Source organism: Bubalus bubalis, chromosome 9 (assembly GCF_019923935.1).
Source record: "Bubalus bubalis isolate 160015118507 breed Murrah chromosome 9, NDDB_SH_1, whole genome shotgun sequence".
NCBI classification, from domain to species: Eukaryota; Metazoa; Chordata; class Mammalia; order Artiodactyla; family Bovidae; genus Bubalus; species Bubalus bubalis.
The window spans coordinates 16349309-16375106 of record NC_059165.1 but is presented as its reverse complement, the minus strand read 5'-3'; the positions used below and the strand labels follow the sequence as shown (position 1 = coordinate 16375106).

The 25798-nt window shown below is 35.2% G+C and overlaps 1 protein-coding gene across 13 annotated transcripts in view; it reads right to left on the bottom strand.

Annotated features, from left to right (window-relative positions):
* Positions 1-25798, bottom strand: part of MCTP1 (multiple C2 and transmembrane domain containing 1) — a 563412-nt gene that overhangs the window by 217145 nt on the left and 320469 nt on the right. For 7 of the 13 annotated variants that reach the window (XM_044948555.2, XM_025294006.3, XM_025294008.3 and 4 more), the window contains exons 6-9: positions 22361-22399; positions 13125-13184; positions 7454-7531; positions 1262-1432 (exon numbers count right to left, since the gene is read on the bottom strand). In XM_044948555.2, the coding sequence (XP_044804490.2) occupies positions 1262-1432; positions 7454-7531; positions 13125-13184; positions 22361-22399 (348 nt within the window). The remainder of the gene's footprint in view (positions 1-1261; positions 1433-7453; positions 7532-13124; positions 13185-22360; positions 22400-25798) is intronic. The other 6 variants (XM_045166809.1, XM_025294009.3, XM_025294003.3 and 3 more) reach the window with 5 other exon arrangements.

The following is a 25798-nucleotide window of genomic DNA, read 5'->3' as shown; positions in this document are numbered from 1 at the left end:
GATGACACTGGATGGATACTATGATAATTCAAATATCTCATAACTGGGTTCAGATAAACTCCTGCAGTGTTTGGGGGAGTGGGCTGTTTTGCTTGTTTGGCCCAAAAAAGCCTAGGTTTTCAGTTTATTAGGATTATCTTCTCCATATGATTTCCTATAGGTCAGAAGTGATGTCTTCTCCTTCAGTGGGGACACTTAACAAGGTGACCAATCAACCTGCTAACAAATCACTTTGTGGTATTTCTAACCATCTACATTACTAATGAGAAGTCCCCAGGCCAAAATGAACCTGGGCAGGCTGTTGATAAAAAGTTCACAAAAATTGTGATGTAAAGGTGAAGATATTCCCAAAGGAGAAAGTGATTTTTAATACAAGATGGATGCAATCAATTATCCCAAGCTATCAATGCATACTAGCTGGAGAAGCTGATCATTCAAGAGGTCGTGTTTAGATATAACTCAGAGAAATGTAACTGTCACAGATAGACAACTCTGACCTTTACTAATTATTACTACTTCTGCTAATGATATGATTATTTAATATGTTATTACTAATAATGTGTTATTACACAATGTGTTTACTCTTCCCCTTCCTTCAGCTACTACAATTGATTATTTTTGTGGGCAAAGCAATATTCTAAACCCTTTACATACGTGACATATAGTATTCCATCTTCTCAATAACTTTATTAGGTAGGCATCTTCATTCTCATTCTCACAGATGAGGAAATGGGAGTATGGAGAGGCAAAGTAACTTTGCTGTAGTGGCAGCAGAAACTTGGCCCTTTGATTTCTGAATAAAATTTTAAAACCTTGCAATCTTCATCAGTGTAAGTCACTTTGAATAACATGGTTCAGAGTACTGAGTACTGCGTGAAGATTTTTACTGCATGTCAAATGATGCTCTTTGTAGTTTGTGTACTAGTATCAGGCACAGCCAACACTCTCTGAGCATTTTATGCTCCAGGCATTGACTTGGGCTTGCTCCAGCCTTTTTTTTTTTTTTTTCCCCAAAAGATAGTTTCTAGTATTATTCTGTGTGATAGATGAAGAAATTGAGACACAGAGGAACAGTTTACCAAAGGTCTTATAGCACAAAAAGAAATGCAATACAATTGTTGATCCTGTTTCCTGACATAATGTTCAAAAGCAGTCTGTAAAGCATTAAAAAGTGTCCAGTGTTTTCAAGTCTCAAAGAGTGTGGCTATTAACCAGCCACTGCCTTCCAAGCACTGACGGGAACACAAAAGAGACAGGTCACCTTGCTCTTGTACTTTTGATGCCCAAGTCGGAACTTCACATAGGGGTCACTCAACCCGTTTGAATCCATTGCCTTGAGGTCTCGCCCTTCAATCAATGTGATGCTGACGATTCCTCTCCAAAGGTGTGATTTTCTGTGTACGTCTGACAGACGTAAACTTTGAGTCTGAAACTTGTGGTGAAGGAAAACAGAATTAGCTTATTGTGCTTTAAACAAAACACCACATTTGGCATGACCCTTTCCTCTGTTGCTATAGTTTTTCAAAAATAAAAAATAGGCAGTTATGGGTTTTTGAAATTAAAAATAATTAATAGATTATAATCAATACTGATGAAATGATCATCTCATAAATTTAAGGCTGCTGTGTAAAAGAGGTGTGTACTCAAAATAAAGTCTAGTTTTTCAACTCAGAATTACATGCAGATGCTTGAAGACTATTGAAGAATATTTGCACATGTGTCAAATATGCTTGTGTTTAAATATGCATAAATATATAAATATAAAAGGCCTCACCCACACTGTGATATGTAATTTTTAATTGGTAGCAATTTTTTTCTATCTCAGCTGCTTCAAAGTTTTTATTATTACAAATCGTAATAAACACAGCTAGTAATTGTCAGTAATGATTTTTTTAAATCTCTTTTTTCATCTTACAAAAGGATTTTACAGGTGGTTTTTAGTTCCAAGATTAGTTTTAAGTTCTATTCAAGCAATTTAAAAGCTTTTTATTTCTACAAGAGAAGATAACTGAGTTTCAGCTCACTAAAAAACTAAGATATCATAGAACAAAATAAACTCGATATTCCTCCTAAGATGTCTTGCTTATGCCTGAAACTTTTATTACAAAATTTTAAAATTACTTATGTGATTTATATTGGCAGGTATATGTTTCTGGATTTATTTATCACTTTAGTATTTGAACCTTTTCTTTAATAATTTTCAGTTGCTTGATTCTAAGACAATATTGAAATCAGGGGACAAATTCAAAAGTTTTAAAAATCAGCAAGTCTAAAAATGGCCACATAATCTCTTTGAACTAAACAGCATATAAAACAAACCAGAAAAAGTAGCTAAAATATTAAAGACCTTTTCAATCTGGATTCAAAACCAAGAAGTCTCATAAAAATTGCTATATTTTTCATGTTGTTAAGCACATTTTCTTCACTTATAGTTATTTCATGAAGAAATTCAATGTTTCTTCCAATCTGAAAGTACTATACTAAATTATGGATTATCTCTATTTCTGGCCTAATTCCTTCTACATTAAAGTTATAGTCTATTTTGTATAATTCCCCCTCCCACTCTGAATTCTTACTTTTTTCCTACACCATAGCAATGCCATAGCCATTTTTATCTATCATCAAAAGTCATGCATTTTAGGATGCTTATTAGGAAAATGAAAACTACATTCTTCAAAAGATAATACTTTTAATATTTGAACATTTCCATGGAAATCTTTCTAAATCACATTGTATATTTCCCTATCCTGGTGACCAGTAAAGTTTGAACAACTCTGCTTGGTGGTTCTGCCTTATTAACATCAATGCAAGGCTTTACCTACACATCCCTCACCTCCATGAGCCCAGGAGAAATGTCACCTGTGTTCTGAAGAGAAACCGAGGTTACATGGAGCACTTGTACCTTCCACAGGACCCCATACCCCACCTCAGTGAAGCCCCCCTGCTCCCATCTGATTTATCCACTGGGTTACCTCATCGATTTTGTTTGAACCAAGGATATCTCAGATTAAAATCATTGTTCAGAATTCATTGCACCAAATAATCTTCAAGTTTTCTTTTATTCTAAGATTTCATGCTACTTATTTTATATAGTGCAGCAATCAATTTCAGTATCTGTCTGCCTGTCTGTCTGTCTACCTATCTATCTGTCCATTTCTGCTGCTACTGAGACCACAGCAGACTCTAGAGAATCAAGTTGTCAACTCGGGGACTGAAATTTTTGTTAAGGAGCATTAGTAGCAAAGATGGAGAAGGAAATGGCAACCCACTCCAGTGTTCTTGCCTGGAGAATCCCAGGAACCGGGGAGCCTGGTGGGCTGCCGTCTATGGGGTCGCACAGAGTCGGACACGACTGAAGCGACTTAGCAGTAGCAGCAGCAGCAGCAGTAGCAAAGAAAGAAACAAACTTTTGGCAAGTAAGAAGAAACAGTTATCTTAGCAAAGACCAAGCAGTTAAAAACTATTTATTTATATAGAGCTTCAGAATTTGTAAGTGCATATATATACATTATATAATTTGGTTTCCACTAAGAGTCTATGAAGTAGAAAGGCAAGTACAGCTATTTTCACTTTACTGATGAGGGATTTGAGGCTCAGAGTGGTTGGCCTAATAAACGATGGATATGTGATTAGAACCAGTATTTCTGACCTTTATTTCTGAGCTTCTTCCAATATTTGTTATTAGGGCAGAGACTCTCCCCAAGGTTTAAAAGTAATCATGATTTAAATATATTGTTACTAAATGGTGCTCTCCAGTAAAGGTGAGTTGATTACATTTGAAACAACATTCCGGTCTACACTTTCCTACATGGCTAATCCATGACATCACCTTCTACTTCTCTGCCATACGAGCACATGTATTCATACTTACAATGTTCCAGCTTGCAGATGGATATTCTTAGGACATTTTCTACACACTCTAGCAGCACAAGTCATAACGCTGCGGTCGTCAAATAACAGTTGGGTATGATCCAGGTTACAAAGCAACTCTGGTTAGCAATGCTAAGTTAGGTTCTTAAATGGACTATGTCTGAAACGCTTGCATGCTCCTCTTGACATGAGAACACGAATCTTTTAAGATGAAAAGGAATGCTTTCCATAGAATTCATCATGCTTTCACAGAAACAGAATGAACTTCATGGAGGCTTTACCTAGTGCCACTAGCTGTTAGCAAATGCGCTTCTATAACCTGGAGGAACATCCCCAGAATGACTTGAGAAGCTAAGGGGTAGAGGAGGGAGACAATTTCTTAACAAAAACAGGGCTAATGAATGTGCAAATTAAAGCGACCTGTATAAAAAGCTAAAAGAAAAACAAAGGGGGGAGGTCTAAAGACATACTAACCTAATATCATTTTTAAAGTGATTTTTTTCAATATTTATTTTGTTAAATGGTTATTTTCTAAATAGAGACTTTGTAATTTAGCTGTGATTTGACTAACTGCATAGTCATAAAGGGACTTCCCTCATAGCTCAGCCAGTAAAGAGTCTGCCTGCAATGCAGGAGACCTGGGTTTGATTCCTGGGTCAGGAAGATTTCCTGGAGCAGGAAATGGCAACCCACTCCAGTACCCTTGCCTAGAGAATCCCACGGACAAAGGAGCCTGGCGGGCTAAAGTCCATGCGGTTGCAAGAGTTGGGCATGACTAAGCGACTATGCATGCATAGTCATAAAACAGGTAAATATTTAGCCTATATTTGAATAATAGGAACTTGAAATAAAATTACAAGGTAAAGAGGGAAGATATAAACTTAGGCTTTGTTGTTGTTCAGTCACTCGGTCATGTCTGACTCTGCGACCCCATAGACTGCAGCACACCAGGCTTCCCTGTCCATCACCAGGTCCCGGAGCTTGCTCAAACTCATGTTCATTGAGTCAGTGATGCCATCCAACCATCTTGTCCTCTGTCATCCCCTTCTCCTCCTGCTTTCAATCTTTCCCAGCAACAGGGTCTTTTTCAATGAGTCATCTCTTTTCGTCAGGTGGTCAAAGTATTGGAGCTTTAGCATTAGTCCTTCCAAAAAATATTCAGTATTGATTTCTTTCAGGATTGACTGGTTTGATCTCCTTGCAGTCCAAGGGACTCTCACGAGTCTTCTCCAACACCACAGTTCAAAAGCATCAATTCTTTGGCACTCAGCCTTCTTTATGGTCCAACTTTTCACATGCATACACGACTACTGGAAAAACCATGGCTTTGACTATATAGAACTTTGTTGGCATGTATTAAAATGTCTCTGCTTTTTAATGCGCTGTCTAGGTTTGTCATTGCTTTTCTTCTAAGGAGCAAGTGTCTTTAAATTTCATGGCTGCATTCACCATCTGTAGTGATTTTGGAGCCCAAGAAAATAAAGTTTGTCACTATTTCCATTATTTCCACATCTATTTGCCATAAAGTGATGGGACTGGATGTCATGATCTTATTTTTTGAATGCTGAGCTTTAAACCAGCTTTTTCACTCTCCTCTTTCACCTTCATCAAGAGGCTCTTTAGTTCTTGTTCACTTTCTGCCTTAAGGGTGGTGTCATCTGTGTATCTGAGGTTATTGATATTTCTCCCAGCAATCTTGATTCCAGCTTGTGCTTCATCCAGCATGGCATTTCTCATGATGTACTCTGTATATAAGTTAAATAAGCAGGGTGATATTATACAGCCTTGACATACTCCTTTCCCAATACCAAACCAGTCCATTGTTCCATGTCCAGTTCTAACTGTTGCTTCTTGACCTGCATACAGGTTTCTCAGGAGGCAGGTGAGATGATCTGGTATTCCCACCTCTTTAAGAATTTAAACTTAGGCTACTAGTAGGAAAAGAGACAAGGGCTTAGCACAAATGTCTACTTGCATCTTCCTAGCAATTTCTGACTATGTGACTTGGGCACATTCCTCCCTCTCTGGACCTCAGTTTTCTTACCTATGGATTCTAGACGGTACACCAGGCCCTGATGGACTAAGAGCACCACTTTCTGTGTGTCTGATGGGGGTGGTTGGGGGGGGTGTTGGACGCCTGAATGTTAAAAAGTACATTCCATAAACAAAGATTTTATCCACTTAAGATTGTTTTGTTGACTTTTTACATCAAAGTTTCAGGGGAACTTTGTTCATTGGGGAACAAGTGGAAAGCTACAACTAAAACAAGCAAATTTTTAAAAGCAGTCGTTTTAATACTGCCCGTGGTAGCTTCTGAATCATTTGCTTCTCTGTTTTAAGCTTCCTTCTTCCTACAGCCAAGTTCTGCAGGTGTGGCCCACAGACCAAGCCGTCAGCGTCAGCCAGGAACTTGTTAGGGACTCAGATTCCTTAGTTCCATCCCATAACAACGGAACCATCAGCTCTGGGGTGAGGCCCATTGCTCTGGTGTAACCAGTCCTCACTGGAGGGGGTTCTGATGCACACCGAAGTGTGAGAACAGCCCCCTCCCATTTTAAAAGTTCTGCGGTACATGTGCACTGGGATTCTCCTATGTTCTAACAACTACTATTAATTTTTATAATTGCAGACATCCATTCTCTGGCATGGATGCTATAAATGCTAATTAAAGTCCTTCTTTAGTCCTGCTTCTAAATTTACTGATTAGGAAAGCACGTTGGTCTAGATATTTGGAGCATTTAAAGAGAAAATTAGGAGGTCCCTGAGAAATTATATGGTGCATTTATTATTTCCTTTGCTAATGGTTTTTGTAATAGGATATATCTAAATAATACATATTAACTGAATGATTGATAACCCATCAACCAAAAATCACTCACTGAGCACCTAAAGGAGAAGGAATGTTAAATACAGCTAAGAAATCTCTCAGTAAAATCAACATATTACAGTGGGTTCCTATCATCTAAGATAATGTTTTCAACTACATCCTTAATGAAATAGGACTCTGTTAGAGGAGGGAAAGCAAAAAGGAAAGAAGAATAAAAAGGAAAACCAACCCAGCTTTGAAGCAAAGAACCAATTCCGTAAAAGGAAGAAGTACTCTTTGAACCTTTAAAGCAGTAATTCCCAAGTTTTTGTGGGCCATTTGTTGAAATCACCAGGCCTGATCCTCCTGGATGTGATTCAGTTCTTTTGGGCAGTGCTTCATGTGTTTCTCCTACAAGTGCACATGTGATTCTCCTGTACCCTGAAGTTGGAGATCCATTCTTATAAGGAATATCCATCCAAGTTCATATTTAATAAACAATATCAAGATACCAGGTGACGATGTAAATTTCAAAGTCTGAAGTAATTAGTCAATGACATGTAAGTAAGATTTTAGAATTAGCGAGTTGGCATTTAAACAGAATATTAGTTTATGTACATTATGCCTTGAAAATGAATTCAAGATTTCAATCCCTTTTCATACACATAAAAGATGTTAGGATAGGGGATGGTTTTCAGAAGAGTAAGTCAGCCATGAGAGTTCACAGCTCATGCAAGCTCAGAAGAAAAAAAAAATAAACAAACTGGTTGAACTTACTTGTGCATTTTGGTAATGAGTACTCTGAAGCTCTGCTCTGCAGAAGCCCAGGACAGGAAGAGCAGGCCTGCCGCATGTCTGGATGGAAATGAACGATCAGAGCCATAGGGGAAATCTTTGGGCAACTCTCAACACCTCATGTCAATCAGAGTTTAGCATCACTCCAGCAAAAAATCATTTGAAAGAAATATGTATTTGCATCTCAAGTCACTGTCAGAAAATGTCTCCTAGCACAGTGAAGACAAATGCCAGGGCAACGATAGTTTGCAGCCACCATTTTCTTTAGTAGCATTACGCTGCATTGGTCAAGGACATAAAGGACAGATTATATGGTGATAGATTCCGCTTGAGTGGTTTCAGGGTTTTGTTAACAGGTATAGCAGAGAAAAGAAGTAGAGCAGGAGAAGTCATAGAAAAAATAATTTCCCCAAGTCTGTTGCCCTCAAATTTTGGAGACTTTTTCCAATGTCAAAATGGTGATAAAGTTCCAGGAGAATAAATGTTGCATGGACACGCAATAACTACGATCATAGTAACTGCATCCCATGTGTGAATCTCTTATAATATTTAAAGAGATATTCCTAAAGTAACAGAAATTTTACCCCATGTAACACTTATCTTTGCTGTCTTTGCTGCTAAAAAAAACAAACCCAAAGTTCCCTTCACTACCAAGACCAATTCCAACAAGAGGTGGATAAAAAAGATAGAGCTGAAAAAGAAAAAATGGAAAGAAATTATTGTAGTGGAGCTAAAAGTTTCTATTAATTGAATTCTAGAGCAGCTGGACAGTATTATGATGGGAGTCATCAGCTTTACTAATATCAAGGAGGACTGAATTAGGTTAGTTCACACAAAGAAATCAAGATGTATTGACAGCTATTAAGTGCTGGAGTTTTCACAATCTAGTGTTTTTCATGACAAGTGTTTTTAAGATACAGAAACTGAGAAACAGAGAAGATAAATATCCTGCTGCTGCTGCTAAGTCGCTTCAGTCATGTCCGACTCTGTGCGACCCCATAGACGGCAGCCTACCAGGCAAGAACACTGGAGTGGGTTGCCATTTCCTTCTCCAATGCACGAAAGTGAAAAGTGAAAGTGAAGTCGCTCAGTCGTGTCCGACTCTTCGCGACCCCATGGACTGCAGCCCACCAGGCTCCTCCATCCATGGGACTTTCCAGGCAAGAGTACTGGAATGGGGTGCCATTGCCTTCTCCGGATAAATACCCTACCTAATGCCAAATGACTAAAATTGGCAAAGCAGCGATTTTACTTTGGAATTGCTGATAATTAATTTTTTATTTTTCCCACTACATCTCAATTTTTGGACAGAGTCTAATAAGTTCAACTCAAAAAATGCATTTAATTTGTATAGGATTTGTTGAAACACTTTGACTTATATTTAGATGAAATACATCCTTGGGTATAGGTTATTAAGAACGGCTAATCAAGGGCTTAAATAAAGAAAAAAATTTCAAGAGGTGATACCTCTAGCGTATGTTGTTAAGCAAAAGCAGTTGAGAGTTAGCTGCACTCCATCATAAATTATACTCTCATTAAAAAGGTGGTGAAGTTGTGGAGTTTTGCATATAAATTAAGACTATCTCTAAATTCCAATTTTCATGAATAAAGTTTACTAAATCTGTTCCTTAAAAAATTGGATCACTAATAATAAATTCCTATTATTCTAGATCCTGATTAAAACAGAGAACCAAACCAAAAAAGTCTATTTAGACTTAACATGTGGCTAAAGGGACACTCAGTCATACCAATCTGCTCCCTGTTGTGTGCAAATAATCCTTGGCTTTTGTTATCCTGGATTTTTTTTTTAACCTGTGTGAAACCTAATCCTTCTAAATGAGACCCAGACACTATGAAACTGGAGAGAAAGACATAGCCTGTGTCTTTACAATGGTTGTGTGTGGAGACAGCCCTTGCCTCTATTTTCAGCACAGAGGTGCACATGCCTTTATTTAATCAAATGATCCACAAGACACTACAAAGAAGAGATAATGACAGCTTGGAATGACTGTTTTGTGCTGCAAAGCTTGGAGTGTGCAGCAATTATGAGCTCACCCCAGCACAGGCATTTTCTATCTTTCCCTTTTCCTGCTGAGTTTATTCCAGTGAATTGCACCTGGATGATGAAGTCCAACAAGTAGATTTGTTCTACGGTCCATCCACCCACTCAAAGCAAGATTGCCTTTACAGAAAACCCTCCCAGCGCTTTGTCCAGCCTGGTCTGAAGTGTCTCATCTAATAATAAAGCTTCGATCCCTTTTTTTCTTAGAAGATGATTCACTGGTGCTATAATCCTTAGAGAGATTCATAGGTTTTTATCTGTAAACTTTCTTTCCTATGTCTATTGCTTCTTGATTCAATTTATGTTGTCAGGAAGGTATTTCTGTGTACTTCAGATGTTTTAACTACCTTCTCTAAACTTAACTGTGCCCCCCCAAAAATGATCTTAAGCTTTTACTGTATTTGCTCAAAATATATACAAATAGAAGCATCATGTAGGTTGTAACCTTGTAGGTTTGCTAAAGTAATCTGTAAATATTTTTCAGTGGTATGGGAAAGAAATAATAAGTCTTGTATTTGATTTAGAGAGACAGTTTTTTGAGGTTTTTAACTAAAAGTTCATTTTTTTCCTGAGGGCCTTATTAGTATCATACCTATTGACAGAAATAATACCTGAACTTTTCCTGGGTATGTCATATATTGAGTTGTTCAGGATGTAAGCACTTTTGCACAGGATCACATTCTTGCTTTACAAAGCAAATACCTCAATACCTCTTCTCCTTGGTCTGCAGGGTCTTCCTTCAACCAAACTTCTGTTTGACCCTACCATAAAGTAGCGCTCTGACTAACTCTGAATTGTTCTGTATTCTATGCACTTTTTTTACTCATTTCATATTATGATCCATTTCTCCATTTTTTATATGAGGCATCTTGGCTTAGCCCAGCCTTCTCCATTTAAACAATATTAAAATCTCTCTTTAATTCACTGTAATACTCTCATAAGATGGATTGTTCAATTAGCTCTCAGTCATCAGAATCTAAATGTCTAGTCAGTGGAAATAACTGGGAAGAAACTTAAATGTACTAAATATTTGAAAGAACTTCACTGAATTACCATCCTTTAATGGGAAGTTAAATGTCTTTAATGAAATCCTGACTTAGAGCAATCCAATTGGTTTCACATATTTTTATTCCTTTCATGGGAAACTTGGTAATTGCCATACCCATTGCTTAATGTTTTGTGTGCTCAGATACCATGTTTTGATAAATTATAAATGACATGCTTTTGGAAAAATTAGAATATCCCCATATCACTTGACTCTTTTCTCTCCATTATTCTGCTCTCAAGGAAATTAAGATAATAGCAAGTAGCTATGACGTTGTTGAGCCAGTTCTCACCAGGATTCAGCTTCACTCAGTGTAATTCAGGTACCATCTCCTGGACAAAGTGTTAATCCTTACATAATAAATAAGCTGACAATTTTTTTCATATCACTTTCTTTTTAACTCCCAAAGCACACATACACTCTTCATATAAGATTTTATCTGAGCTGTTTAGGATTCCTGTGTGTCTGAAAATATGGCAAACCTCTTTTTATACACACCTCTTCCAAAAGTTCATCAGAATACAAACATTGCTTGCACAAAGAGCAATGAGGTCAGTTATAAGAGTGACTTTGGATGAGAATATGAAAGATCACACTCCCTCAAAGCAGACTTGGTCACTGATTTTGTAAAATGGAACCTCAAACACACCAACATCATAACCCTCAAACACATCCATCCCTTTGTGGATCAAGGATCTGCACAGAAGAAGGGTCACATAACGCAAGAAGAATTTGAAAGGCTGTCAATGGAGATTAACCAAGGGGCAGCTCTATTTATGTGCTGAATCTCTATTCATCAGCCCCAAAAGAACTCTGCTGCTTTATGTCTTCACCAAAACATTTATTTCTCTGACATTCAGAAGGAGAGAAATATTTGTCCTGATCATACCATTTAGGCACTTCAGGGCAATGGCACCATGTCTCTGGGCCTTAGTTTGTTCCCTGGTAACATAAATAACCCCTAAAGTTTCTGCTTTTATGACTCCATTTGTTTGTAGCTCAGTATATGCTCAGAAAAAAGACAGTAGATCACTGTACTGCAGATATAAAAAAGTTATCTCTTAAATTCTCATATTTGATATTCTAAAATAAGACAGATTAAGAGATGAGAAAGGTTAATGAAGAATACTTAAAGATGGATACAACCAAATGGAAAGTACTGATAAGTAGAAGGCTAATTTGGAAGCAGAAAGTGAAAACAAGATGCTGAGAAAGTCATTTGAAAGGGAAACCCAAAGAAAGCGGTGCTTACAGAGTTGGTCCTGGTGCAAGTCTTCCTAGTGATCATTCTATACATCTGCTGCAGACAGAACAAACACTGAAACCCCTGAATTCTGTTTTCTTGGCAAAGGTGTATACTATGTGAATTCACCATAATTGTGGGTCTTAGGAAAATGGAGAAAAAAAAATCACAGAAAGCTATTTTCCATTTAAGGTAATGGGGTAATTTTAAAAACAGTCACTCTGTGTCTTCATGGATAATGTATGAACATATAAGAGGAAACATTATTATTTTGCCAGCAATACAGAATAACATCCGTGAAGGCAGTCATCAGTAGACTGAAAGGAAATGAAGAAGCTATAATAATTAAAATAAGCTCATGCAAATACAAGACTGAAAAAAGAAGTGTGTGGGGAGGAGGTAGAAGATAAACAGGTATTGGTTTTACTTGCTCATCGGTCAAGTCACTGTATGACTTAATCTAGGACCTGCCCGTCTGCTTCACAGAGACACCGCAACAAATCTTAAAACTCTAAAAGGAGAAACACAGCTTTCAGTCATGAGCAGGTTTAATAACCAAGAAAAGAAAGTGGCAAAGTCCTGCAAGAGTAGCATTTTCACTGCAATATCTATTGCTAGGTAATCACGTACCAAGTATGAATTTTCCAAGAAAGAGGGAAACTCTTGAAGGCAAAGCCGTAAGTGCGTTAGTAATAAGCCGCGCCTTGCACAATGCAGAATTGTAACAGAGAAAAAGGATGACAGAGCTCATTATGTTTAAGTCATGAAAGCGTAAATAACGTTAAATGGCAACAGCATTTAAAAAAATTCTTTGTGGAAATTTTTTTGTTAATTTAAATCAAAAGCAGAGTTGCTGTTTTCTTATTCATAGGGTTTTCTTTCCAAAGAAAGAACACTCATTATCTAGTATGTATATAGTACAAGATCACTGTAATAGAATTATTTCTCCCAAATAGATGGAAGATTTTTTAAGAAGGGGAAAAGCATCTTTATTGACTCTCTAGACAATGCTGCATATTCCTGAAAGATCTGTGGGCCTCTAATTGTTGAGAATTTAGGATAAATCTGGGCCCCCATTGACTTCAAAGCAAGATGTTAAATATATGAAGCTCTTAGTTTTTACAAGTGAAGAATAAGAGTCACTTAAATGACAGAATAAGAGTTAATAAAAAGGCAAATGAATACATCTCTCTTTAAAATAGTCTATTTTAAAAAGTGAATTTCTTAATTCACATTGAACTTCCAAATTACTATAATCAAAACCAAAAGTCAAGAATACTAATATAAAGGATTTAGACGTTACCCTCCAAAAGAAAGACTTCACAGAGAAATAAGATCCAAGCACTTCGTTTTCTGAGAGTTCCTAAAAATAAACAAATATTTAGCTAAATTTTGAGGTGTTTTGAGCATACTTGATTAACTCATCAAAATTCAGACAAGTAAAAACCTTAAAATGATATATCCTAAAGACACTTCTGATATTTATGAACTGTAAGTTTTCCTCTTTTGAATAAATCACATTTTTGAAATTTTAACTGAACTGTCTTGCTCTTATCTAATCCAATGGTAGCAAAGCTTAGAAGGGACTATTTTTGTAATTTTAAAAGAATCTACTTACCTCTTTATTAGTAGTTTATTAATGTATCGGAGTCTAACATTTTATTTTAGTAAGTAGAACTGTTTAAACATATTTTAAAATTCAGAAATAAATCTGATACTATCTATTCCTTTTAACGAGATAATTTAATGTCACAAACCGTCAGAGCATTTTAAAAGAACAACAGCACAAATCTTATTTATAAACATGTACCTAGTCAAATTTGTCTTAATTCCTTACTAAAATTTTCATAGTTTTACGATATAACATTTAGTATATATAATATAAATTACTTAGTTAATTGGAACTTCCCTAAAATGATTTTAAAAATAAATGAATACTAAGAAAGATGGCCATTTAGCTGGAAACAAAGCAACGGATTTATATTGGACATTTTATTGCTGAATTATCAGACTTTTATCAAACCAAAAGTGAAACCAATTTTGACTTTAGGAAATCAAGAACACAATTCCTCACTTTTAAAGAGAACATCTAAATTGCACGCATCCTTCAAACTCTGATGTTTAGCATCCTGTCTCTGGGTGACAGTTATAGTAATCATGGGAAACTGATGACAGTTATGGGGAACCATCAACCTTCGACATCGACGTCGAGAAAGCACTTCTGTAATTTATTTGATTATTCCACAATTTTACGTTATTACCTAAGATGGTAGGCTCCAGGACCTCACATGATACCTGATTATGCATAGAAGGTGCCCAATAAATATTTGATCAACTGTCCATCACTTGGAATTCCATTTGCTTAAGGATATATATTCCTTTCAAAGTGATCCTTCTAAGACATTATGTCAGAAAGCAATAACGAACTAACATACTTACAGGTGTGCAGCAATCTGAATAATTTAAGTTTAACTAGAATTATATCAGAGATCATCTATGCACTCTACCTGTGCTTTTTACATGAAATCTATTTCTTAATGAAACCAATTACATTTCCCTAAGTTACTTGTACCTGGTTTGGTCAGGTAGCATAGTAACTGAGAGGTCATCAGGAAGTAGTCATGAGTTTAAGACATGGTTTGACCATCACTACAGAGTTACACATTATTTACATTTATAGCATTGGTTCTCAACTGCCGCATTTAGCACACTGTCATATCAGTTTCTAGAAAAGTCCTCACAAAATACACTTACAGTTGAACATTGGAGCACAAACCTTAGAAGAAATGACTGCAGTCTTCTTTGATGCTATGCTATTGTTTAACTCAAAAAAATCCTTATTGTAGCTTCTGGAGAAGAAGCATATTTTCCTTTTCTACTGCCAGTTCTTTTTTTCCCTTGATTCCCAAATCTCTTTTAATTAAGCAGCATGCTAAACAAAATGTGGATAAATTTTAAAATATCATATTAAAGAAATTATTTCTCGAAGCTCCTGACAAAAATAATTTCTCCAGAGTCAATAACAAGTTATCCAGCTGACACTGAGTTTTTTCTTAATGCAAAATGTGTTAAGGTGACTTAAATCAATGTGAAAGTCTTGGCTCTAGACTCAACAGTCACAGCAACTAAGACAACCATTTAGCACTTAAAAATCTTGTTACTTCATTTAAAGTTTAGGTGGTCTAGTGTTAGTCACTCAGTCGTGTCCGACTCTTTGCAACCCCATGGACTGCAGCCCACCAGGCTCCTCTGTCCATGGGATTCTCCAGGCAAGACTACTGGAGTGAGTAACCCTTCCCTTCTTCAGGGGATCTTCCCAACACAGAGATCAAACCTGAGTCTCCTGTATTGCAAACAGATTCTTTACCATCTGAGCCACCAGGGAAGCACTTAGGCAGATTTTTACCAGCTGAATCACAAGGGAAGCCCAAGTATACTGGAATGGGTAGCCTATGCCTTCACCAGTGGATCTTCCCAACCCAGGAATCGAACCGGGGTCTCCTGCATTGCAGGCAGATTCTTTACCAACTGAGCTATGAGGGAAGCCTAAGTGGTCTAAGGTGACCTAATACTGAAACTGCACCAATTCCTACTCTCTGTTCTTCCCCAGATGAACATCAGGGACAAAGACCTAATTATGTGATTAGTATGCAAAGAGCAAAATGAGATTGATGAGCTGGTGGGGGTAGGGAGGGATTTTTATGGTTGAGAACTTAGGTTTCTCTGTCAAAATTTGAGAAACAAAATACTCATCACATTTGGATCTACTGAAGTCCCTGGGCTGTGCTTTTTATGTCATATTTAATTACTTCTGTCATTATTAACCAACTAAAATTTATATTTGATTTTACAACCTACATTCTCATGTAAATTTAGGTCTTTATTTCAAATAAAACAAGTTAATTTTCCTGTGGACCCTTATGCCACTTATACCTCTGATGAATATAAAATTCACAGTAGATTAGCCAAGACCTTTTTTTCACTAGAATTTCTAATAATAACAATAACAAAAAACAATAATAATGATACACCTGTTTTATGATAATAAACAGAAAGTGGCGATTTTATTGTGGAGGGCAAGAAAAGCGGAATAAACTCGTTATGAATTCCACAGAAGACTTGTCTTAAGTCTTAATTATAGATATTTAGTTACACTTCAGTCTCTGCCAAGACAAGACTTTGGTAAGTGAAGGAAAGTGCCACTTTAAAAATGCTGAAATTATAAAATAACAACAAAAGGAAACAGAACAAAACCATAGGTGTCAAGCAGATAAAAGGAAAATTATTGAAGTTATTCTGAATGATGAACTGTTGAACTATTTCTGTTGAGTTTTTGAATTTATTAAGGAAGCAAGATCCATTGGTAATATCTTTTTTAAATCTACTTTTTTTTGCCTCCAAAAAACTCAATGCATACTAAGAAAGTTTCTCCTCCAAGATAAAAAATTCTACTATTAATCTAAAAGTTAATGTGATTTTAAACAATCTAGAAAATGGATTCTTTTTCTCAGAGAAATAAAACTAAATGCTCAATTTTTCCCCAACAAATGAATATGATGATGTTTCATATTAAAGTATGAAACTATTTATATATATTAAATGTTTAATAGTAAAATATTCATATGTATACAAGTATATATAAATATAATATTTCTATTTATTTCTATATAAAATAAATCATAGAAAGATTTAATGACTTGCCATCGGACAAGCAAGAATAGCCACTGAAATCACTAAAAGTGATATCTTTTATTGGCCTTAAATTGTAGAGGCCTTTAAACACATTGCATGCTATTTTAGTTCAGTAATTCTATGATACTCAAAACATTCACAGTAGATTGGAAGTTTTGAAGTATGAGATTCTGATGTAAAAGTCAAGTCAGGTAGTATTATTATTACACAGCATGTTTTTATAGGTGCATATTTTCTCTTACCTCCTTGCCCACTTCCTTGGGCATTTAAGAGGTGAAAAATGAGTAAGTGCATAAGTAAATAATTTTCATAGACTTTCCTAGTCACACTGGAGTCTAGTTACCAAAGCTGCGATTCTCAGATGCCTCCATCAAGTTGACTAAGTCTATCGACATGTCAGTGAACACAGGAATGTGAAGGAAGTAGAAGTGAACACTGAAACACTATTTTCTTGGTTCCTCAAAATAGATGTTCATATCATTTATACTCATTAAACATAAATATAATCCCTCTGCAATGCCCATTGTCCTTTTAAATATTGTTGAAGGGAAAGAGGCAATGTCAGCTCCCCAGAGGACTCTTATAGCAGAAGCCCGGCCTTGCTTTGTCTTTTATTCTTTTTAGAATTTTTACCTGGAGTCTTCCTCGTACATGTGTTTGTGTGTGTGTGTGTGTGTGTATATATATATCTAACATATACATACATATATATATATATAAATACACGCATTGTCAACCAGGGCTTATCAACCAGTCCTTAAAAAATTATGATTTACTTTCACTGTAGACATTTTGGGGGCTTTAAAACCAATAAATCTCCTTCCAGGCACACTCTACAAACACACACACACATATACACACATGCACACATATATCTGTATCTAACATATATATGTTAGATACATTATATGTACATACATATGAATCTTTGAATTAAAAGGCCATGTAATCTGTGAATGAACCTTCATCATCCTGGAGTCAAGCTATGTCAGTTCCCACTCTTTGATCAGTCTAGAAAGGGTCCAGAAAGCTCACTCGGTAGCACACATTAGCAATGTGAAAGCCAGTCTATGTTCCCACAATCAAACATCTTAGAGCTAGCACACAGGCGTCATGGAATCCACTTTCTCCTTAAGATTACATTTTGGCATTTCACTTTGTGCCAGCTCATCCAGATTCTCCCCAAAGGACTCCCAACATTTTAAAAATTTAACATGAGGGGTCAAATAAATGTAATGCTCTTGTTACAGCAAATCCCTGTAGTTATGAATTGCAATACATAAAAATGTATGATATTTTATACCTCTGTGAAAACAATGCCAGAAACAGCAAGAAAAAAAAGTCATCTCAATATAAAATTTAATTACGGCTCCATGTATTTTGAGGCGATAATCCACTGGCATTATGATATCTCTATTTTAAATAAACTCATTATGAATTTTAGGAGTATAATTAATTCAGATAAAAATACAGTCCTTTATAATACAAATGTTCATGCAATTCGCCCTATGTTTATTGTTGTACTGCAGACTCTTGGAAGTCTTAATTATGAGGTTGACTTTATAGAACTTCCAAATAAGAAAAATTTGGAAGTACAGATAGTAGAAGAGTAAGAATTTTTAAAAGAATTTTATATTTCCTTCAAAAACATGTCAGCATTTAATTTTTTCAAAGACATATACATAATCATTAGAAATGAGACACCAAAGAAAAGCCATTTTGGTCATTCACAGTTGAGAAAGTAAAAAATCATTAAAATTTTCATTTTTGCAACTTTTTAAAGATCACCCTCTATTTATTATCAGGATATGAGGTTTTTATGAAAAGGACATCGTACTTGTTAAATAATGACTTTTTCCCCCACCATGTCTGACTGACTGTGTGAGATACTTAAAAATGTGTTAATCTGTTTCTCTACCATTTCTTAAATTAAAGCACTTAGAGGTTTTCACTGATGCATTTTTAATGTGTCATCCAAGGTGTCAGGTTTAACTATGCCCTGCAGACTTACAGAGTTGAAAGTGTTCTCTAGTTTAAATTAACAATATCCTTGCCAAAAGTCTTATTATAAATTGCCTCATTCAACCAGTGAATAAAGTGTTTTATAGTTCATTAAAATTATGCTAAGTGATTAAAATAAAATCTTTATAAAAAAGATATTACTAAAAAATAAGCTATCAAGTAACAGAAGATATGCTAATGAGACATCATCACATAGTCATATTATTCAAAGGATGAACTCTTCTTAAAACAATTTTAAACTGGTATTGTTGAGAACAGAAATTGCAATGTGTATATCTTTATATCACAATGGTTATTTCTCATAGAATTAAAATGATTTATTGAAAGCATAAGTTCATTATTGCTCTCACTGATAAACTTATTCTTCCATGTTAAAACACACGCAGACACACTATGTAGTATAAAATCATTTTTGCTTGCCATCTGACAGAGGCAATTATTTCATTATTGATTTTCTATTTTTTGTTTGACCCCACAAAATGAATTCACAAAATTCATATACACCTTCTCTTCCGCGCTCATGAAGCTTTCTTGTTGAATAATTTAGCCTTAGAATAAATTATCAATGATAAGCTTCTTCTAAAGAATAAAACATTACAATAACTCAAAGCATCACTATTTCTCTGCCAAAATGCATCTTGTCACCTACACAGAAAACTTTGGCCAGGATAATTATCCAGTTGTCCAAGTTTAGGGAATTATCGATCCCTTTCTTCTTAAAATAATATTTTCCTACAAAAGCTTAGTGTGGGAAGAATTAGAAATGTGCACAGTGGAAAGTATGTCTTGTGGAAAAACCAGAAGAAGTGTATTACAGGATGCTACTATCCTCAGAAAAGGAAATACTATGGAATTCATAATTGTTTACTGGTTAACATACAGTTCAAATATAACACATATTTTAACACTCTTCCTTTCCGGAGGTAAGTTTAGGCATAGTTTTTCCCTATTCATTATTAGATGGTAACACATATATTTCAAATAATATCTAAATCTGTCCTGAACTATAATTACAAATTCTCTGTCCTCAAGTCGGCTCTTCACCTCTCTTGCTTTCAATAGTAAATACAGCCCCACATTATGTGAGTTTCACAAATAATGAGATTTCTATTGAAAGAATCTGCCATTGGCAAGACAATGAAAATGAGCAGATATTTAAGTAATGAGAAATTCCCTGAGCTGATGAACGTATACATTGAAGAGATGTGCATATTAAAAAAAATAACAATGCCATTTTAGCTTTTCCTCACCCCGCTTCCATGCTTATATCATTTCTGAAAATAAAAAGAAAATAAGCAAAGGAGAACTCCATATTGGAGAAAATATCTAACAACATTATCTGACTATATGTAAGTCTTTGCCACAAAGTGTATAATTCTCAGATCTTATCTTCACCAGATCAGATCAGATCAGTCGCTCAGTCGTGTCCGACTCTTTGTGACCCCATGAATCGCAGCAAGCCAGGCACCAAGGGGGCTTAAAAACAGACTGAAGCCTGTCTATAAAAAAGCAGATCTCAGTCCCATAAACCAAGATTCCAAAGAAGAAAATGACCTGTTTCTATGAAAAATTCACCTTTGACTTTAAGTACAGTTATATCACATGTAAAAATAGCTGTATTCAAGAGTCATCCAAATAAATTACATCCTCTTTCCAAAAATAAAAGAGGATAAATCTTTACTTACACAGGAATCTTTACAGGGAAAACACTGAAATCATTAGAAAAGGGATGCATTTGCACAACACGGTAACTCATAACTACACAGTACAGTCATTCGTTCCTTCGTTTCTCAGGAAGGACTATTTACTTGAACATCATCCTTGCTCCTTCAATCCCCAGAGGAAAGAACTGCGGGAAGCAGTCTCCTTGTGTGTTAAGGAGAGCGGACGAGGTGGTAACTGAAATTTCAAACTTTCCCTGGACTTTCATTTTAACACTCTGCTCTTGTAACACTAAGATGAATATGGCACATATTTTAAGGGACAGTGACAATTTGAATGAATTATCAGGTATTCAGTATGTTCTCATAGGAAAAAAAAAATGATTTTCTTCTACTCAGCATTCACTGTCCCCATTAAATTTTATAAAACTGAAAATCCCCCAGGCTAAAAACCCCAAAGCTATATTATTATATACACCAAAAATAATCTACCAAGTACCCCAATGAGTGCAGTTAGATACAGGGAGTTCTGTATCATCGGTGTCAAGCTAGAAAATATACCAGTTTGAATGTACAATTGGATTGTTAATGCTTAAAAACTCTAAGAAGTTTAGATATGAAAATAGTAAAGAATAGATGTTTATTATTTTTTGTCGATCAAAAAAATGGATTTATGTTGGCTTAATTTATCCTTAAAACTAAATTTAAATATTAATTAAATGAACTATTTAAAGAAGAATCTTTGTTCTTTTATATTACAATAAAATAGATTATTCCTTCTAGTTAATACTCAAAACTATATAATATCTTGCTCTAGCATTATATCTTAACTACAACTGGAAGAGAGATATTGCTATATATTAATGGATTACAATGTTTTTACACAGATATAGTATAATGTGGACACAGAATGAAGAAAGTCAAGTTACATGAATTTTTAAACATATATATCTTTAATATAATACTAATTTTGAAGCATAATTACAAAGAAAAAAGTGTAATACAAATATGAACAGTGCAAATATTTCCTTAAGATTTTTGAAATTTTATTTTGGCCGGGAGAAAACCTAGTGAACACTAGGTGAGAAATATTTGGCAAGTTTCCTTAATAAATGTTTTTAATTTTATTAAAATGATGAAGGTGATTTTTAATGTGGACCTGACCTTTTTATGATCCAAATTGTCTTTTGGCTGCTAATTCTACAATAACCGGGAAGAAAGTTTTTACAGTAAGAAATTCTGGTTAAAGCAAATTAAGACATTACTATAAATAATCATGTTGCTATAAGTATTTTCTTAATTCACGATAATGAAAGTGACAAAATTAAAGAAAAATTTAAATAATAGCATGATTCAATCAGAATGGAAGAAAAAAGATTGTTATGTTCCAGGGTCTAAAAAAATAAGTCACTATTCAAAAGGAGTACCAATTTTGTAAAATAGAAATTTGAGCGAAAATGATCTTTACAAATAAAATCCTTTAGATTTATTCCAAGGAGTAGTCATACAAAAGTCGGTTTCATCTTGACATTTATTTGTGTACAAGAGTGGTACCACCACTGAACAGATTAGAAGCTTAGAATAGATCTTTTATATTTTACAAGTTATAGGAAGAGCCAGGGCTTGGTAACTTACAAGAACTATAAACTCCTCTCGCTCCCACCTGCCATTTATTTCTTGAAGTGAGAGGAGAAGCAATGACAGAAAACTGTTCTCATTACGCACTTCAAAGATGTAGCAATAAAGGGATTTTTGAGTTTAGAAAACCTCAGACTTGGTTTTCAGTGAAAGAAAACAGTAAATTACCTGGATATTCCTCCTCTCTGGAGTTGTCCCTACCCTAGCGCCATTATTTTAAACCTAATCTGGACCAAAGGCATTTTCTAGACCCTGTGGTGCCCAGAACAGAAACCAGATGCTGAGAATGATGCTCAAAAGTGACCCAAGATTAGCAAGAGGATGGTTTGGATGTGATTGATCAGAGTGATTTCTATTTACTGAAAAAGCATCACATGATTGGTTTAAAGTTCATGGGGAAAAAAAGAAAAAAGTGAAGAGTGATGAAATTCTGAGGCGTAGTTTGAAGGGGTATGAGAGAGCCTGGGAAAGCAGCTGATAGTTCTTCTCAACGAGAAAAGCTGAAAGATCACATGCTAAGCATTACCTTACTTGATCTTTTCCAACTCTTCCTCATTAGCATTGTCTGTAAATGAAATAAAGCATTTTCATTATCTTATCACTCAAGCACAGGTCAGGGCAGCCAATTGTTTTTTGGAGGGAGCTTAACATTTAAACAGCAAACGGTTTCCAGCAACAATTACACAAGACAAAAATTGTTTTTTCTGGTACACACAGCTAGAAGCAGCACCTTTAACATTCAAGCAGTCTTTCTGGTAAGAGTTCATTTGCTTTATCCTTTTGTACAAAGAAATGGGACAGTAGATTTTAAATAGAATGGAAAATTTGAAGCATCTTATTGACAGGAAAAAAATGCATTGCGTCTCCCAATTAGCAATTGTTCCTTTTGGTAGTGGAGGCTGAGGATGTATCATGACTTTACTGGGTATATAATAATTTTCCTCCTTAAACACATTCAAAGTCTGTTGCATTGATGGCATCTTAGATTTGTGTCTGCTTCCAGTTAGTCTGTAATTACATCAGGGTTTTCAAATGCTTTCAACTGAGAAAAAGTGCTGCATATTGTGATGGTTATTAGTGGATCTTCCTAATAGCCATTTCAGATCCTGTAAAGTTTTTTCATGTCATAGTAAGAGGTGTTATGACTTCAAGTTTTCATTAAGTTTCATGGAAATTCATGATGAGTGCCCAAGATCATTGTCTCTTGCATAAAGTAACTCATAAAAATACAATGACTTTTAATTTCCTCTCCATTTAAAAAGAAAAATTCTCAATGAACATTGAGGTATTAACTTCTGGATAACCTCCTTACCCTCAGCTTTATCATTACCTTTAAGGCAGATGCGGTAGGGACTAGGGAATATTTGGAGCAAAGAATACAGTTAATAGAAATGCTAGCTGTATTTGTATATCAAGGAAGAGCACTGGTGCCTTTTAGGAACTCTATCTCTTCAGCAAAATTCACTGTAAAGCAAGACCATTTCAGAAACCACTCACAAATTACAAAAATACAAAAAGGGAAAGATTTTAATATAAGATTAAGTCATTTAGAAGGCAACCTTTGGCTTGAACCAAGACAAAGGAATTATGTAGAAGTTCTAGCATAGGAAATAAGAAAAATCATAGACTTGTCAAAGATAAGGCTATATTCTGCTTTAATGTAGACAGTGGTTTTATGGATTATATTCTCTCTATATACACTCTGAGTTAAATATTAACTAAAATATGGAAGAGAAATAGATTTCCCAAGTTTACAATAGTTCCCTATTTTTTTCAAATGGAGTCATGAACTGCAAAGTATTATATTTTTTCTAATTACTAATGTCCAACTCATTCAGAAGCAGCAAAATCCGCCATTGGGCTGTGGAGATGGATGCTTAATAGGTGTCTGTTGTTGATGACAAATGAATTATTGTGACCGTTACCACCACCACCACATTCTCCTCACCATTAAAGTCAATTGAGCATGAAATACTTTCATGGTATGCCAAGTTTATCAAAACTGTCCCAGTCAGGAGTCATGCTACACATGTTCAACTTTCTCAGAAAGAGTTTCAATGAACAAAGAATGGTAATTCCTAGGGACAAGTTCTTGAGTCATATCAGGTGAGAATAATTAACACAAGTAAATCAAAAACTAAAATCTCTTATCTCGTAGCCATTTATCATCATCAACTAGTCTCTAAGAATCTTTCAAAGTTCCATTTTGTAAGAAATGCTGTCCTACGAAAAAATGGCTAAGAACAGGAGAAGAGTTGAACCTCAGGGCAACACACTCAATGTTACACAGATTCACTACTCCTGGCAAAGCCACATGCCCTGACTCATAACCGCTGTATGCAATTAACCTTTTATATGTAAAGCTAACTACAGGTTTGGTATTTTACTGTCTCTCAAAATCAGTTTTACCAATAAGCTGCATGGTATTATTTTTCAGATTGGGATACTGATACAAACAAAAGGCCAGTAAATTCCCCAAGTGTCAATAGAAAGATTGGGCAGTTACAGGGAATAATTCCTTATTTTCTGATTCAATCTCTAGAGTTCAATTATAAATCTAATGACTCTCAAAATGGCCCTGGATTTTATAACAAAATTTCTGCTTATTGAATGAATCCAACCTGCTAACCAGTGGGTTTAGGTATCTCAGTCCCAATTCTCTTTTGTTTTTTAGATGGTTGGGTGAAGGTAGATTCAATAAAATTGAAACAGTAAAAAAGTTTTTTAAAAAGTGAATTTAACAGACATACTATCAATATTAACATTGCTACCTTTGCTAACTATGAGACATGTTAGAGAAGAAAGATTGGGGAATGTTAAAGATAGGAGATGAAGCAAATTCTAGAAAAACAAGATTTAGTTTTTGCTCTTTGATCTTCAGCTGAGAAACATATGAATTTGTTTTTGAAAGTGTCATTATCTAATATTATAGTACAATTCAAACTCTTTATTAGCAACTCAACCTCTTTGAAGCCCAATAAAAGGCGTAAGTACATTAAAATATGACTCTCTGAGAGTTGCAGAATCTTTGGGTTTTTAGAAGTTTCACATTCTCAATCCATGTTTTGTTTTTATCTTTTGTTCCAGTGATTTTTTTTAAGGCAATTACATGGCTATTATAGATATAAAAAAATCACAGAATGGCTAGATATTATGGTACCTACATATTATAAAACACATGTATTGTATGTTTATAGATGGGTTTTCCCCAAATGTTAGGTTATGAAAGAATTCAGAAAATTTTTAAAAATAAACTACCAAGAAAAATAAATTCACTAAAGATCAACTAAGGTTAATTCATATGTTTCTTAAAATTTTCTACTTTTTAGCTTTAGCCAATCTGTAGGTCTAGGTTATCTAAGAGAGTGTGTAACACAAATTAACTCACTTTTATTCCACAAATTCGCCAATGAAGAAAGTTGTGGATTGAACTCTGCTAGAAAAAGAGCCAGAAAGAACTCAAACACACAATCAGACCAAAATACCACATACAGGACTCACATGTATGCACTGCACACTTCAGGGCCTACACAGAACATGCATTCAAAGCAGAAATGACAGTTGAGTCATGCAAGTCATCAGCATGCCCCCAGGAAGGTTTTGGTTTCTCACACACGCAACACTGAAAATTAAAACACACACACACACGTGTGTGTGTGTGTGTGTGTGTGTGTGTATACATACATATATATACACACAAACATACACACATACATACATATAGGTATCGGTTCACAACTGGGATTTTTTACAAAAGAATCATGACTCAATGGAGAAGATTTTAACATAAGTAACCATGAAATACTTTTGTTATGACTCATGTATATTTCTTAATTAGCTATAATTAGATATTGTATGCTTGACAGGCTTTAGTAAATACAGTAGGCTGATAAGGTTTTCAACTTGTTCTTCCTTTTTACTGAGTTCCAGAAGGAGAAATGTTCTCACAAGGAGAAATTTCTCC